The sequence below is a fragment of the Raphanus sativus genome, chromosome 5 (genome assembly GCF_000801105.2).
Source record: "Raphanus sativus cultivar WK10039 chromosome 5, ASM80110v3, whole genome shotgun sequence".
Classification (NCBI taxonomy): domain Eukaryota; kingdom Viridiplantae; phylum Streptophyta; class Magnoliopsida; order Brassicales; family Brassicaceae; genus Raphanus; species Raphanus sativus.
The window spans coordinates 15,228,388-15,245,803 of NC_079515.1; the positions used below are offsets into that span (position 1 = coordinate 15,228,388).

At 35.0% G+C, this 17,416-nt stretch overlaps 2 protein-coding genes and 1 pseudogene across 3 annotated transcripts; 2 read left to right on the forward strand and 1 right to left on the reverse strand.

Moving 5' to 3' along the window:
- The first annotated feature begins 9,372 nt into the window (after positions 1 to 9,372).
- Positions 9,373 to 11,181, forward strand: LOC108859851 (putative F-box/kelch-repeat protein At1g27420; annotated as a pseudogene).
- A 454-nt stretch (positions 11,182 to 11,635) lies between these two features.
- Positions 11,636 to 13,735, forward strand: LOC108836660 (PHD finger protein ALFIN-LIKE 6-like). The gene is made up of 8 exons (XM_057010831.1): positions 11,636 to 11,935; positions 12,035 to 12,085; positions 12,168 to 12,303; positions 12,597 to 12,653; positions 12,724 to 12,952; positions 13,055 to 13,285; positions 13,379 to 13,440; positions 13,526 to 13,735. Exons 1-5 carry the CDS (start codon positions 11,897 to 11,899, stop codon positions 12,948 to 12,950), a joined length of 510 nt encoding a protein of 169 aa, XP_056866811.1. The 5' UTR covers positions 11,636 to 11,896; the 3' UTR covers positions 12,951 to 12,952; positions 13,055 to 13,285; positions 13,379 to 13,440; positions 13,526 to 13,735.
- Positions 13,736 to 14,656: 921 nt separating this feature from the next.
- Positions 14,657 to 16,139, reverse strand: LOC108858338 (pachytene checkpoint protein 2 homolog). Of its 2 annotated transcripts, XM_057010833.1 has the most exons (6): positions 15,773 to 16,139; positions 15,631 to 15,694; positions 15,449 to 15,544; positions 15,289 to 15,356; positions 15,103 to 15,206; positions 14,657 to 15,006 (listed from the first exon to the last, which is right to left on the reverse strand). In XM_057010833.1, exons 3-6 carry the CDS (start codon positions 15,516 to 15,518, stop codon positions 14,871 to 14,873), a joined length of 378 nt encoding a protein of 125 aa, XP_056866813.1. In that variant the 5' UTR covers positions 15,519 to 15,544; positions 15,631 to 15,694; positions 15,773 to 16,139; the 3' UTR covers positions 14,657 to 14,870. The 2 variants fall into 2 exon arrangements, with proteins under 2 accessions (XP_056866813.1, XP_056866812.1); XM_057010832.1 differs by having other exon boundaries at positions 14,658 to 15,006; positions 15,631 to 16,139.
- Positions 16,140 to 17,416: the final 1,277 nt, after the last annotated feature.

Here is a 17,416-nt window from a genome sequence, read left to right on the forward strand (position 1 = left end):
TCATGGGACCTTTGGGAATGGGTAAGGCATCATCTACTTCAGCTGGCTGGTCCTTGATCTCACCATCTCCATCATCTAGCTTGTCCATGATCATATCACTAGCCAAGGCGGGAGCTAAGCTAGGGGACAAAGACACGAAGAAGGATGCCACCAAGCCAAATAATCCGTCAGAGTAAGGTGTACTTTATGGTGGTTTTTAAAAATTTCTGTTTTGAATAATGTCGGATTCAACTATGAAATCCTGTAGAATCGAGTCTGGTCCTAGTGATTTATTTATTTCAGTGTCTCTTTATTTTGTTGGTCTTTGTGTGCGGTGTGGTCATGATCATCTACGAATGGTAGTTGCGTGGGAAAAACTTTATAATACAATCTATTTGCTTCGGGATCCATATGGTCTACTCTTGAGAGAGTTTGGTCTGAGCATGAGGCTTTTGATATAGAAAATATGTGTACAAGTCATTTTAGTGTTATTTTATGGAGTGCTGGAATAGAGTTATGAATAAGGGGGTTAAATCTGTGTCTGAGTGTTATTTTCTCTTTGTAATTTCTTTGGAGCCTGTCTGGATTTATTTATTTATATGGTAGAGATTTGGCATGGGGGTTAGCTTTGACTCAGGATTTTGATTATGGATGTTGTTGTAGGATATGTGATACACTAAAAATAAATATTTGCTACTCCCAAGTTAACAGTTGTAATTATAGTACTTTAGATTCAAATCCAGAGGACCAGTCTACACTTTATTTCTATGAGTTTCAAAATCAAGCTAAGAAGAAGATTTGTTTTGGTTAAAAAGGTGATGATAGGAAACAAGAAAAACAAGAGATTGATTCAATTTAACAAGGAGCTAGTCTAGGGTATTTCATTGGGTGTTGAATTGGAGCCAAACAATTATTCAAGCGCGATGAAGTGCTTTCTAGAACTCGGATCACTCAGCTGGAACACTCCACTGTCGTGGCAGTGATCGCTTTGCAGATCGATCTCACCACCTAACTGTCGTTGGGATGAGAATCGATAGCAAGCCTTAGAGAACATGTCCGATCAGTTCACTTACTACCCTAATATCTACTTTCGCTGATTAGGGATACTAAGCTCATTCAATACATGTCAAGTTATCTCCTAAGCGGTTAACTAGGTGATGAACTTAAGATCTAACATCAAGTGATCAGATTAATGAAAGCAGTAAGAACAGTATGAATGAAGAACAGTTATCAAATCGCTTATCTATGTTTAGCTCATGTCTCAACACCCTAAAAACCCTAGGCGAGCAAGGTCACTACTCAATCATGATGCAAGTAATCAAAGACATAATTCCTGAAATAAATTGCATAAGAACAGAGTAGAAACAAAGGGTTCAGATGATCTTCTCTATGGAGAGAGAGAGAGAGGAAGCCTTCTCCCTTTACAATAAGCAAATCCAATAATCCTAAAAAGTCTCCAATGGTTTCTTGTGTCTCAGAAAGCGTAGAATGATAAAGAGTAATAGAAAAATAAGATATATCAAAGCCACCGGCGGCTGGGAGAGAAAAACAAGGTAATTAAGGCAAATCCGAGATGTTGTATTTTCCTTATTCGTCGGGAACAACCTCGGGATCACTCCGTCTGCTTGTTCTGCTTGATCGGGAACAGTCATCAGACTGTTCTACGTGAAAATCACCAAACTGCACTGATTTCTACCTCTTTTGTTCCAACAGGTCCATCTCCCATCCAGTGCAACTCCAGACCTGTAATGACTCGAAAAAAAACTAGAAAGACTCGATAAAGACTTGAAAACCAATTAGAAAACATATATACAATGATAATACCTTGAAACCGAAAAATAGAGGTAAAAAATCTGGTCCCCGGCAACGGCGCCAAAACTTGATACACTAAAAATGAATCTTTGCTACTGCCAAGTTAACAGTTGTAATTATAGTACTTTAGATTCAAATCCAGAGGACCAGTCTACACTTTATTTCTATGAGTTTCAAAATCAAGCTAAGAAGAAGATTTGTTTTGGTTTAAAAGGTGACGATAGGAAACAAGAAAAAAAAGAGATTGATTCAATTTAACAAGGAGCTAGCCTAGGGTATTTCATTGGGTGTTGAATTGGAGCCAAACAATTATTCAAGCGCGATGAAATTCTTTCTAGAACTCGGATCACTCAGCTGGAACACTCCACTGTCATAGCAGTGATCGCTTTGCAGATCGATCTCACCACCTAACCGTCGTTGGGATGAGAATCGATTGCAAGCCTTAGAGAACAGGTCCGATCAGTTCACTTACTACCCTAATATCTACTTTCGCTGATTAGGGATACTAAGCTCATTCAATACATGTCAAGTTATCTCCTAAGCGGTTAACTAGGTGATGAACTTAAGATCTAACATCAAGTGATCAGATTAATGAAAGCAGTAAGAATAGTATGAATGAAGAACAGTTATCAAATCGCTTATCTATGTTTAGCTCATGTCTCAACACCCTAAAAACCCTAGGCGAGCAAGGTCACTACTCAATCATGATGCAAGAAATCAAAGACATAATTCCTGAAATAAATTGCATAAGAACAGAGTAGAAAACAAAGGGTTCAGATGATCTTCTCTATGGAGAGAGAGATGAAGCCTTCTCCCTTTACAATAAGCAAATCCAATAATCCTAAAAGTCTCCAATGGTTTCTTGTGTCTCAGAAAGCGTAGAATGATAAAGAGTAATAGAAAAATAAGATATATCAAAGCCACCGGCGGCTGGGAGAGAAAAACAAGGTAATTAGGGCAAATCCCGAGATGTTGTATTTCCCTTATTCGTCGGGAACAACCTCGGGATCACTCTGTCTGCTTGTTCCGCTTTATCAGGAACAGTCATCAGACTGTTCTACGTAAAAATCACCAAACTGCACTGATTTCTACATCTTTTGTTCCAACAGGTCCATCTCCCATCCAGTGCAACTCCAGACCTGTAATGACTCGAAAAGGACTAGAAAGACTCGATAAAGACTTGAAAACAAATTAGAAAACATATATACAATGATGTATAAAACACCATATATCAATATGTTCTCATTATATTCTCGCCTCTGATGAACCATGGTTTGTTATTGAAGATTAAATGAGATTACCGGTAATCATGAGAAAGAGGGTGGTGTTATGCGGCATGCATATTCTTTTATAGATTTTAATAATATGATAGAAAATTGTGGTCTTCTAGAATTCTCCAGTCTCGGTAATACTCTCTCATGGAGTGGTAGAAGGAAGAAACAAGTAGTTAAATGTCGTTTAGATCGGGCCCTTTGGAATAGTGACTGGCATAATCTATTCCCATACTCACATGCCGACTATCTGGTGATAAGTTCTAATCATAGACCTATAGTAGCTTCAGTTGAGGATAAGATAATCAAGTTTCGACGACAATTCCGGTTCGTAAGCGCTGGATAGGGGCAAATGGTTTTATGGAATCAGTTGAGAGGATGAAATTCGTGTAGAGGGGGGAGAGATGCAGGAGTTGTGGATAAAATTCATCATTGCAGACACGAGGTCTCAGCTTGGAGGAAGTCAAACCCACCTTATGGGAAAAAAAAAAATACTTTACAAAAGGTTTTGGAGGAAATTCAGAAACTTTACTAAATCAAATGAGGAGGTCTTAGAGGTGTCTAGGAAATTACATGACGCATACCTCGATGAGGAACAATACTGGGAACAAAAGAGTAGGACGACATGGCGTACATATGGAGATCGAAATTCAAAAAAATTCCATGCATTGACTTAACAAAGACGCATTCACAACATGATCATTGGGCTGTATAATGAAGATGGTAATTGGATTAATTCGGAAAATGAAGTAGAAGGGGTAGCAGTTAAATATTTCACAGATCTGTTTCATACAGAATATCCATGGAATATTGATAATTTCTCAGAGGAGGTCCCTACAACGGTAACGGCTAATCAAAATTTAAGACTGATGGAAAAGGCATCGGAAGAAGAGGTGAGAGAAGCACTTTTTATGATGCATCCCCAAAAAGCTCCTGGTCCGGATGGGATTACGGCACTTTTCTATCAGCAATCTTGGTCAATAAGTAAAAAGGATGTAGTGGAAATGTTTAATAATTTTCTTACTACATGAGTTTTTGATGAAAGACTCAACTTGACAAATATCTGCCTTATTCCTAAAACGGGGAGACCTAACAAGATGACGGACTTGAGACCTATTGGTTTGTGTAGCGTTGGTTATAAAATTATCTCGAAGGTTTTATTTTAGCGGCTCAAAGGCTTATTAACTTAATTTCCGAGACTCAATCTGCATTTGTGTCATGAAGATTAATATCGGATAATATCCTCATTGCTCAGGAGATGTTTCATGGACTACGAACAAATAATTCATGCAAGGATAAATTTTTGGAAATAAAGACTGACATGAGCAAGGCCTGTGATCAGGTAGAATGGTCGTTTGTCCAGAAGGCTGAAGATGGGTTTTTCTTTGGACTGGGTGATGTTGATGATGCAATGTATCTTTTCAGTTAATTACAAGATTCTATTAAACGGACAGCCGTCCCAAAGAGAGGTTTGCGGCAAGGAAATCTGCTGTCTCCATATTTATTTATTCTATGTACTGAGGCTCTTATTGCCAATATTCAGAAGGAAGAACAGAAGAAGCATCTAACAGGTTTGAAAATATATAGCAAGGAGAAGCCCCACCATCTCTCATCTCTTATTTGCGGATGATAGTCTGTTTTTTGGTAAGGCTACAGTGGAAGAATGTGGAGTCATTTTAAAGCTTTTAAAAGATTACGAGGCAGCATCTGGACAACAGATCAATTTCTCCAAATTCTCAATCCAATTTGGACATAAGGTTCCAGAAGATCGTAGGGTGGAGATTCACAATTTGTTGAACATCACAAATTTGGGAGGAATTGGTACTTATTTAGGCATCCCGGAGAGCTTAGGAGGATCAAAGATTCAGATCTTTGGCTTTCTAAATGAACGAGTAAATAATAAAGTAAACAGCTGGACAGTTCGGTTCCTTACAAGGGGAGGGAAGGAGGTGTTAATTAAAACGGTGGCCTCGGCAATGCCAACATATGTTATGTCATGTTTTAGACTTCTCAAAGGAGTAACAAAGAAAATAACGAGCACGGTTGCACACTTCTGGTGGGGTGGCAGTGGGAATAAAAAAAGAATTCATTGGTTTTCATGGGATAAGGTTTGCACTCATAAGGAGGAGGGAGGACTGAGTTTTCGAGATCTTCAAGATTTCAACACAGCATTGCTAGCTAAACAGCTCTGGCGGTTAATAGACAAAACAAATTGTTTGTTCTCTAAGGTTTTTAAAGGTAGATATTTCCGGAATACCGATCCTCTGGAGAATCACAGATCTTATTCACCCTCTTATGAATGAATAAGTATTTGTTCAGCTAGATCTCTGGTTAAAAAGGGGCTAATCAAAAGAGTGGGAATAGGGCAGTCCATTTCTATATGGACATATCCTTGCATCTCCGCTCCTCGCCCGAGGTCAGAAAAACCAAAAAATCTTACTCAATTTCTTAATCCATCGCTTATGGTGGAACATCTTATCAATCTGGTTGATCACTCCTGAAATGTAAATTTGCTTAACGCATATATACATCCTGATGATGTAAAAATTATTAGAGGGTTGGAGGTAAGCAGGTGTCAGAGGTCTGATTCTTATGGGTGGAGCTACACGAAATCAGGTAGATATTCAGTAAAGTCAGGTTTCAGAATAGAATCTTTATACCCATACAGGGCTATCAGACCTACACTTTTTTGGACCAAGTATTAAACATTTATTGGCTTTTTCTTGTAAAATTAAGTGTTCTCCAAAGTTGAGACATTTTGTATGGCAAGTATTATCAGGTACGCTACCAGTCTCGATAAATCTAAGGACTCTAAGATCGATTATGACACACCTTGTAGTATTTGTGGGGCAAAGGAGGAATCTACTAATCATGTACTTTTTGAATGTCCACCAACACTTCAAACATGGGTTTTGTCCAGGATTCCATCGCCCCCTGGAATCTTTCCATCTTCTTCGGTGTTTACCAAAATAAGGGGATTTTAACTATTTCCAATGGGTTATGTGGTATTTTTTGAAAAATAGGAATGATAAGATCTACACAAATAGGAACGGAAACGCGCAAGAGTTACTTTGTAAGACTGAAGTGGAAGGCGCGCTCTGGGTAGAAGCACATACAATGGTAGTCGGACAACATGGACAATTACAACAAAATCATGTTGGGAATTATTCGGATCATACCAGAGTTTGTTTAATTGACGGATTATGGAAAGAAGTGGATATTTATACCGGTCAAAGATTGTTCTGCAGGAAGGAGTCTTCAACGGAGGATATGATGGGAGCAATGAATATTCGACATAGCCTCTCTCCTCTCCATGTGGAGTGTGAAATCTTGATATCGGCGATGGAGTACATGAAATTCCTCCAGTTCTCTGATGTAGTTTTTGAGACGGTATGTTCTCAATTGGTGAAGATGGTGGTGTCGACACCGGAGGAATGACTAGCTTTCTCTACACATATAGAAAAATTCAGACGGACTAAGACTTTCTTCCCTACTTTCGGATCAGACAAATTCCAAAAGTACAAAATACTATTGCGGATAAGTTTGCACGAGGTGCGAGAAGTTTTCCTTCAGCTGTGATATATGTCGATTCAACATTTTCGGTTTGGCTATCTGAACCGGTAGTGTCAATTACCTAGTGTCGTTTATTGTTGTAAAAAAAAAGAGATAGACTTGTCAGCTAATGGTATTAAGCATGGGTTAATCTATGATACTATGAATAACACCAGGCTTTTTATGTTGATTATCAGGTAAAAGGTTTGGATGGTTGATGCCCTGTTCATTTCTCACATCCATGTAAACGGAGCAGCAAATTAAGTAGAGGCGTTACCGATTTTTAGAAACGTGAGGATACGATGATTGGATTTTGGATAAGAATACCGTTGACTTTATTTACAAATCAACGGAATATCATGATATAATCTGAATTTGATTAGAGCTTACAAACATTAACGTAGAAATAATAATTCATTTTCAATTGTGCTTAATTTATCCACGAAAACACCTGGTCAACGTAATCTAAGAGGTATCATTTTGGATAATGATCCACGTTACAACAGTTGAATACGCTTCCTGTTTTTATTTAATACATAGTTTTGATGCAAAGAACAATTAAAATGGAGTCGTCGATGTCGATCATACCCAGTTTGAAGGACGACATAGGGGCGATCTGCCTCTCACAAATCCCGCTCAAACTTTCGTGTTCTTTCTCAAGTCTGCCAGCGATGAAAGACATTCCTCAGGAGCGAGCATTTTTACGCCCTTCCGAAGTTGACCGAAGCGGTGGAGGAGTTTATCTGTGTTCTCATGCAAAGCATCCATGGCATAAAATATTCTGAAATTAATATAAAAAGTACAGTAGATGATAACCCACGTCCCTGCGCATAATGATTTTTTTAATGTATATTGTATTTAAATATTATAAATAATATATATTTTATTTTCAATAAAAATTTCAACATTTGATTAGGAATAGACATCAGGTACCATTGTGTTCGGTTAAGGTCTGTTATGTTTGCCTGTTTGGATCTTTTCTAGATTTAATTTGAATTTCTGCAGGTTTGGTTTGGTTTTAGATTCGGATAACCCATTTTTTTTTTATTAAAACTAAAGTTCATATATATTTTAAATTTGGCAAATATAAAAACAAAAATAATGTATAACATATAAATTTGAATAATATATGTCAAAATACTTAAACTTAGCATAAAAGTGTGTTTAAATTAAATATTTGGATACAAAATCGATAGATATTTTAATTATTTTTGGTATTTTGAGTATTTTTTAACTATTTTAGACATGCATTTTTAAATATTTTTATACATTTCTAAGTATTTTGGACAATTTAAAAATATTTCATGTATTTTGTCTACTCTTTTAGATATTATTATTTTTAATTTATATATTGAATTATATAAATCTGTTTCAAATATACTCGGATATCTGAAATATTTTGGTTCGGATCGGATTCTTTTCAGGTTCTCTAGATATCAAAATTTTGAATCTGTTTGGACATCTAACCAATTTGGTTAAAGTTTTGTACTATTTTTTTTATTGGATTTGGTTCGGTTATTTATATTCGATTTTTTCTTAAACCCTGTATTTTTATTGTAACAAAATTTTAAACGAAAGTATTGATGGTTCTTATTGTTTTTGGTATGCAATAATTTTTAAACCAAAACACATTCTACTATGTACGTGAATTATTTAGTTAATTATTAAAAATTGTTCAAGGCTTTTTAAAGATAAATGACGGCTGAACTAAAAATAATATTACCATTGATCACAAAATTTTCAATGTGAAACTTACCATTTATAGTCGTTCTAAAAAACCAAAAATATCATATAAGAAAAAATCTATTGTTTAATTTATTTTAATAATATAAAATTAAACAAAAAATATAATGATAAAAAAATTGTTATCAAATCTTTATTATTTATAATCATTAGTTGTGAATATCAACATAGTATATGTTAACCATATTATGTAATTTCGTAGCTTTTATTTAAAAAAATAATAGATAATATTCTTTTATACACTACTAATTAGTTTGATAGTTAATTTAATAAAAATATAATGTATGTTTACATTGACCAACCTATTTCTTTAAGAATTCTGAGAATAATTCTCATTCTCATGATAACATGTAGATATAAATCATTCTGAGAATTATTCTCGTAATGTTCGAAAGATTAATATATAGGGGGTATCTAACGATTGAAATTGGTCTATCAGTAAATTATGAAATTAGTATTTTGTTTTTTCTTTTCCAAAAAAGAAAAATAATATAAGTTACATTTTCTTGCAATATTTTGCAAGATTGTTTGCCGTATTATCGAAATTGGTCTATCAGTAAAGTATGAAATTAGTATTTTGTTTTTTATTTTCCAAAAAAGAAAAATAATATAAGTTACATTTTCTTGCAATATTTTGCAAGATTGTTTGTCGTATTATCAACAATTTTCATGAATTTTTTATCATAGTAAAAAGCCGATTTTTTTAGTAATCTATCAATACTAACATAAATATATCCAGAATTCACTATTTTCTCATTTTTTATTCATTACTATTCACAATCATCAATGTTTTGTTTACTATTCTAATCAAAATGAGTTTTAAAATCACACAAATAATTAAAATTCAGAATGATACAGTATTAAATACTACTACATCCATGCTATGCATGGACCACAATACTAGTAATCAGTCATTCTCATGTTGCGGATGGCGTCAATATTACCAATCCCACAGTAGTCATCTTTGAAAAGTAAACAGTTGACTATGATTAGTTTAACATGATAACACTAGGTCAATGTAATCCAACTGACATGATCCACGTTACAACAGCTGAATACGCTTCCTGTTTTTTTTATACATTGATTTTGAACATAATAAAGGATGCAGGAATGAGCTAATAATCTAAGTCGTGAAGAACAAGTAAAAATGGAAGAGGAAGAGGAGGAGGAGGAGTCGTGGATCATACCCGGCTTGACGGACGACGTAGCGGCGCTCTGCCTATCACGATTCCCGCGCTCACACTTTCGGATCCTTTCTCAGGTCTGCCGTCGATGGAAGAATTTCCTCAGGAGCGAATATTTCAACGGTGTTAGAAAGTTGACCGGGACGATGGAGGAGTTCATGTGTGTTCTGATGGAAGATATGCCTGGCACAATCGTGTACTGAAAAGTTTTCGACAGCTCCGGGAACAAATTGGGACGGATTCCTAACGTCCCTAACCCTGGGCCAAAGAAGTGGGGTTACGGCGTCACGGTGCTTAACGACAAGATCTTTTTCATCGGTGGATTTATGGGGGGCATTGGCTGTCCAATTGCTTCGGCTGATGTTTACGAGTTCAGTCCTGCTACTAACAGGTCTTCCATCTGAATCTCTCTTCTCTTACCAATCTGATCAATTTGTGACATACAATCCATACATCCTCTCTAAAGAGATCATTTTTTTTTTGGTCAAAAAAGAGATCATTTTTATTTTCATTGATTATTTGAGAATACTATGAGTTAAATGGTAAAATTCCCCTATGGATTTTAATTTGAAATATTACATTGTCCTCGGTAAAACTTTTATTTGGCTCAACCACTGGCATTAAGCATGGTCTTCTGGCCACAAGAATTCAGTGTCGTGGGTTTCTCTTCAGAAGTTGTGTGTTTTCAACTGATTTCTTATTTATCTTGTCGGAATGAGTCTAGTTTTACAACTGAGTTCTTGATTATCTTCGTCGGAATGATAAAAACAGTTGGAGAAAACTGGCAGACATGAAAATACCACGTTACAGCTTTTCACTATCTGTAGTGGATGGCCTGTTGTATGTGTTCCGAGGTTGTACCAAATATGGTTATCCCCTTTCAAGCTATGAAGTATACAACCCGGAAACTAACCAGTGGACCCTTGAGGATAGTCCAAACGCCCATGTCGACATTGGCTTTGCATTCTCCTTCAAGTCCAAAATCTACGTTTTTGGTAAGTAGAAACAAGATAATGCCAACAATGGGTTAAACTAAGTTTTTTTTTTTTTTGAATAATTGATAATGATCTTTTCAGACAATGGAACGCCCATAATCGACATATATGACACCGAAACGAATACATGGGATAAGTTAAAATCAGATGAAATAATGGGTGTTTATTCCTACACTGTTGTGAGGAACAAAGTGTATTTCTTGGACAGCGAACTGTCTGGATGTCTGGGATTGTTGGATCCAGAGACGGACACATGGTTCACAGTGAATGTGCCTACGGAGCCGGGAGGCTCCCAGTCTAAATTAGGGCAATGGAACAACAAAGTTCTTCTGTTTTTACAGAATCCTGTAGGTAAGACCAAAATGAACGCTTTTACTAAAGATGAAGGGTACTACAGGTGGAGAGTCTGTGATCAGATCAAACTCTCTGGTTATCACCTGTTCAACGTTCTCATCAAGTTCTAATTTCCCTAATAGTGTGTGTTTAAGGTTTTGGGGCTGCGAGTCTTTGTGTCTCGCCACAATTACCCCCTCAACTTTGTCAATGATTCTTATATATGTTTGGTTTGTAATGGACCACTGAACTCGTGTGCGTGTGTTTTTGTGTGTTTTGGTGAGTGCAAACTGTTTTTCCGTTTACCCTTCTTGATTTTAAAACGTTATTTTAGGTAGATTTTCTAACTGTAGAAACGTTATTTTAGGTCATTTGTCAGTAACTGACATACTGTGATTGAGTGGAGTTTGCACGAGGTACTACTCAGCAGAGGTCTTAGACAATTCACGATATTGGCGTCTACTAGTGTGAATAGTAGCTATAAATAATTACCGGGCCCTTAAACAAGATATTTTATATGATTGTATAGTTTTATAGCATAATTAGAAACATTGACTATATAACTAAGTAGTTTTCTGCCGGCATAACAACATCTTCAATCTCACTGCATAATTTACTTCAAAATAACTAGAAAACAACACAGGGTAAATTGCCAAAAATACCATTTTCTTTGTACCACTTTTCAATTATACACTAACCAACTTTAGCATTAAATTTTTAATTGACAAAATACCATTCGACCCTTCATTTTATTAATTTAACGTAGCTTTGTTTTCTTCTCCAAATCTCTGTCACAAATCAAACTGAGACAAGCTCCAACGACGGCGGACTCGACAATCTCCGACGAACTCGGCGATCTCCACGATCTTCGGCGAACTCGACAATCTCCGGCGAATTCGGCTATCTTCAAGTTTGTTTGTTGTTATTTTTGTCAATAGAGAGAGTGTTGGCGTGAGGATGAGCTGTTATCGAGGTATACCAATTACTTTGCAAAGCACTCTCCGGAGTATCGTTCCCATGGGTGAAGATGTTCAACGAGTCTCCTGATTTGTCCACTCTCATCGATGTGAGCCCCAGATTTGCTTTGATTTTCGAATTAAAAAATAGTCCCAGTCATTGATTTGATTTGATTGATTCTCTCCGATCATCTCATCTCTTCTTGCAGGTTCCCTTGTCTCATATTCCTCAATCTGTCTACAGAACAACACGCAATTGGGTGAACATGTCTCCAGTTGAATTTAAGTATTTCTCTGCGTTTATACTGCGTGATTTTGATCAGATCCTCCTTGATTTTGAAGCACAACAAGGGGCTGGTGACGACTCCAAATCCCAGGTGGTACAGACCTATTGCAAATAGAAATTCATGCATTGTGAATGTTCGCCGTTGTAAGGGTTTTGTTTCCGCCATGACCACCAAACGCGCTTACAAGCTCTGTATCCTTCTTTATGTTTCTTAATTACTCAATTTTAGAAATTTCTTTGTGTGTGAATCATTGATTAATTAAAGTTCCATGCTTGATCTGCCCTTTTTAGAACATTAGTTTGTTATGTGATCCATTGAGGTCTCTTTTAGGTGAAATAGCATCTGTTGAATCTGTGTCTGACCTTTAGAAGCTTATGTATGTTGCTGTTAAAAACAACGTGCATTTTTTTATGAATTTTTTATTTGGATGCAATCAGAAAGATGTATTGCCATGACTTGGATATTCTGTTTATAATGCTAAAAGGTGGATGCTTTTCCAATGACCATGATGTTTGGGATGTGCTCTGTACTCCAGTAGTTTGTGAGTTTCTACAGGTTTCTCTGTGTTTTTTTTTCCGTAGTCTAATTTTGTTTCTGTTTGACGTGTGCAGCCGATGAAAACTTGTGTCTTTACGGACTTCCAAACGGGTCATGGGAGGTTGATCTCCCTGTCGACGAGGTCCCTCCTGAGCTTCCTGAACCAGCTCTTGGCATCAACTTCGCAAGGGATGGTATGGCAAAGGAAAACTGGGTTTCTCTGATTGCAGTTCACTCTGACTCTTGGCTCATCTCTGCTGCCTTTTACATTGGTGCACGTTTCTCTTTTGATAAAAACTAGAGGTATAACTTTTCCTTCTCTTCCCACTATTCTATGTTCTTGTACACATTGTTTGGTGGTAACTTGTAGTTTTCTTGCCTCTGAGTTGAATGAATTTGTTTCAGGATGAGGCTGTTCCTGATGATAAATGATCTTCCAACCATTTACGAGGTTGTAACCGGCAAAGCAAAGCAATCCAAGGATCAATCTGCAAAAAGTGGCAGAAGCAAGTCTAGTGGTGTCACTCAAACGGACATAAAACTCTTCTTTGAGGCTGTGTGGAGAGGTTTTACGTCTAAGGCTTCTGGGAGATCATCAATCATCCAACTAGAATCGGTTTCGTTGAGTTTGTCATGGTAAACCAGTCTTGCTCTTTATCCAAACCTGTTTGTTTTAAGGATTGTATCCATAGATTAAGTTTCAAAGTATCCTTTTTTTCTCTTTGACAGGCTGAAAGTGCAATAGCTGCTCTCAACTGCAGTGGCGTGCTTCTTGGTTCTTTACCCATAAGGTCCCAACCATTTTTTTCTCAAACATTTTGTGTTACTTGGTTATGAGTCCAAATATTGACGTGTTTTTGATGGTTTGATTCACAGGGTGAGTCCCTCAAAGACACCTGTTCGTTCCCGTGCTGTCCCTTGACAACAACAGTAGCAGCTACAAGTTTATTAGACATAAATATGATTTATCAACTCTCCTATAAACTTGTCATAAACCCATCGAGAAAACAAAAAAAAAAACTCTTACAAACCCTTATAAGAGCTTATAAATTTATTTATAAATATTTATAATTTGATTTATCAATGTTTATAAATTTACTTTTGATTTATAAGAGCTTATAAATGTTATTTATAAGAGTTTATAAATGTTATTTATAAGAGTTTATAAATGTTTATTAAAACATAAAATGATTTATAAAGTCTATACACTTTATACACTTTTATAACTGATTTATAAGACTTTATAAAATGATTTTTAAACTTTCAAATATGATTTATCAACTCTTATAAACTTGTCATAAACCCATCAAGAAAACAAAAAAAAACTCTTACAAACCCTTATAAGAGCTTATAAATTTATTTATAAATATTTATAAGTTGATTTATCAATGTTTATAAATTTACTTTTGATTTATAAGAGTTTATAAATGTTATTTATAAGAGTTTATAAATGTTTATTAAAACATAAAATGACTTATAAGGTCTATAAGTTGATTTTGAGAGTTTATAAATGTTATTTATTAGAGTTTATAAATGTTTATTGAAACATAAAATAATTTATAAGGGTCTATAAGTTGATTATAAATGTTATTTATAAGAGATTATAAATGTTATTTATAAGAGATTATAAATGTTATTTATAAGAGATTATAAATGTTATTTATAAGAGTTTATAAATGTTTATTAAAACATAAAATTACTTATAAGGTCTATAAGTTGATTTTGAGAGTTTATAAATGTTATTTATTAGAGTTTATAAATGTTTATTAAAACATAAAATAATTTATAAGGGTCTATCAATTGATTATGAGAGTTTATAAATGTTATTTATAAGAGTTTATAAATGTTTTTCTAAAACATAAAATGATTTATAAGGGTCTATAAGTTGATTATGAGAGTTTTTAAAAGGACATCTAAAAATTTATAAACTAATTTATTAGGATTTATTTGTTAATTGGCTTTTGATTCATAGATCCTTATAAATGATATATAAGCCATTACAAATGATTTATTAGTTTCTATAAATGACCCACGAACCCTTACAATTTCTTTTTCTCTTTAATTAAGTGTATTGACTTGTAAGAGTTGTTTGCTTATCTTTCCACAATACAACGTACATTAGAGCTTTTGACCTACCAAACAATTTAAATGTTAGATTATTTGATTACAGAGTAGGATCATTGATATTATTGTCTTTTTTTGTTGTACTTTGATCCAGTGATCATGAAAATAAACAAACCCTCGTTGTTCCTTTATAACCCCTTATAAATTCAACCAACAAACCCTTATGTGTAAACAGCAAAGCACTTGCGGCATAACGTAGTAACCGTTGCTTGAGTCCTGATTCATAGATCAAGCTACACAAAAGAAAAGAAAAGATCCAGACACCACTGAATAAATTGTTTCAGAGCCACTACTACTTAATAACCAAGTCAAGAACATAGGAAACACACCTTTCCCACAAGCCATCAAACTCCTTAGCAAGTAGAATCCATTCATTAAAGCTAGAAGGTTGTCCATCAGGGCCCAGCTCCTCACATGGTCCTTCCTCAGTTAACTGTATGTAAATTATAAATAAGTCATGTAGAAGAGAAAGCAAAGATAACTGCCTTATAAAAGTAAATAGGGTCTGGATATACCTGAAAGGCGTGGACAAAAGGCTTAACTTGCCAGAACAAGAGAACATCATTATTTTTCACCCATTCCTCTATAAGATACACAGAACAAAACCATCAGTATATATTACTTTTTGCATTTCTCTATTGGTGATTGGAATCTACTACAGTGACGAAGTAGTACCTGTATCACAAATGCACATTTTCAACAAGGAACAAGTCGTGTGGAGGTATGAGAACAAGGCCATCCACATAGCTCATGCTCCTATTTTCCAGCATCCTAAACCAAATACACACACAAACTAATTCATTATTGAGAAAAAGAAACACGGTAAAGGCAAAAATGAGGAAATGAATTTCACCAACCGTTCAACAGCTCTCTGAACGTCCTCAAGACGGGCAGTTCTTGATGGCTTTAAGGAGACCTCCACTAGAAACACACAAAGAGGAAAGTCATGGAAATCGAATCGAGCAGCTAAAAACGCAAGGAAAGGAGAATAGCGTGTACCAGCAAGTCATTTCATTTGCGTTTGTAGATGAACACGATGGGGAAAGAGGGAGATGCGAGCGTAACGAGGGTAGAGAGTGAGAGGTGAGAGAAGGATCGCAGTCGTCATCCGATCTCTGATCTCGTCGCCGTCGGTCGTCCGATCTCCCGATCTCGTCGCCGTCTTCGTCCGATCTCCGATCTCATCGCCGTCGTCGTCCGATCTGATCTCCGATGTAGTCATGTTCGTTGAAGTTTTCTATTGAAGAAATAGAAAGAGACATGTAATTAGGTTAGAATTTAGGAAGGTCATTTTTGTCTTTTATACATTAATGAAAAGTGTATTTATGAAAATGTCCTTCTATTGGTGGTATTGTTGAATTGTGGTACTACACAAAGTGTAGTTATGAAATTTCCCAAAAACACAGTCATGAACAAACAAATATACATTACTCATGACTACATTTTTCATTCTATTTTTACAGTTGATTATGCAGTTGGTTGAAGATGCTCTAAATTTGCTATTATAGCTCGTACAAGTACTTAGATTCAGATTTTATGTGAATATGTAATAATTTTGTTCATATATTATTTTCACATGTGTTATATTATTTCACTAAATAGAAAACTACTTAGTTAAAATTATTACTCACGTACATGCATAAAAATATATAGAAAACTATCTTAAACAATAATATATCGCTGATTTAAATATGCTTCTAATTTTGAGTATAAGAATCATCATCGATTAACTTACTTAATGTTGAGTATGTTGAGTTGTATATCCCTTTTTTATTATTTGAGGAACACTTTTATTAATTAATTTCATCCTCATGTGTGATTAACACAATTGTCATTGTTTAGGTGTCATTATGAGAGCTCTCTTCACACCAAAAAGACATTTATTGCCTAGATAAATTACATGTAATGTAGTGATTATAGTTTATGTTTATCACATCAAACGTTTGATACCTACGTGTTTTTCTCAATCAACCTGATGGCTAAATGATTCAATACGTCAATATTTAATAATTTTACCAGCCTAAACTCAAATAACTATATCTCTATTTACCTAAACGGTGGTTCATGATGTATTCAAACTTATTGTCATGAACCAAAGTCAAGGAGATGGACATTTTATTATAAATAAGATTGTTCTCTTTTAAAAGAATATGTTCTTCATGACATTTTCAAAACTTATTATTTCTATTTTGTAACCTCAAACAATTTACGGTCAACAACATGTATCCACAATGCCAAGTGAAAAAAATGATATGGTACTGTTTGCATTACGACATACAACTACGAAAGTTTGTTACAAAATCGTTTGCAGTTTTTTTTATAAAGCGCAAGAGAAAAAAAACTAAATATAACATGAGAGTTGTATGCATATTCATATAGGAAGATCATTATAACATTATAAAACCCAAACTATAGTATGGGGTTTATCAGATTTTTATAAAGTGCAAGAGAAGAACCAAACTACACTAATGCTTTTTTAACTTAGAAGTGGTATATTCATATAGACGTATTTGCATTTCTCGGATGTTCCAAAGATAATGTTATCAAAGCCTCGATTTATTAAAACACTCTTTTTGTTAGTTGAATTTTTGGTCAGTATAATATTGTATTAACATATATCATTTGTCTAAAGATATATAATTC

Coding starts and splice junctions, on each gene's coding strand:
- LOC108836660 (XM_057010831.1), top strand. CDS start 11,897: ATGTTCAACGAGTCTCCTGATTTGTCCACTCTCATCGAT. Junction 12,304..12,596: donor CAAACGCGCTTACAAGCTCT/GTATCCTTCTTT, acceptor TAATGCTAAAAG/GTGGATGCTTTTCCAATGAC. Junction 12,654..12,723: donor GCTCTGTACTCCAGTAGTTT/GTGAGTTTCTAC, acceptor TGACGTGTGCAG/CCGATGAAAACTTGTGTCTT.
- LOC108858338 (XM_057010833.1), bottom strand. CDS start 15,518: ATGTGGATGGCCTTGTTCTCATACCTCCACACGACTTGTTCCTTGTTG. Junction 15,207..15,288: donor CTTTTGTCCACGCCTTTCAG/GTATATCCAGAC, acceptor ATTTACATACAG/TTAACTGAGGAAGGACCATG. Junction 15,007..15,102: donor TTTGATGGCTTGTGGGAAAG/GTGTGTTTCCTA, acceptor TCTTTTGTGTAG/CTTGATCTATGAATCAGGAC.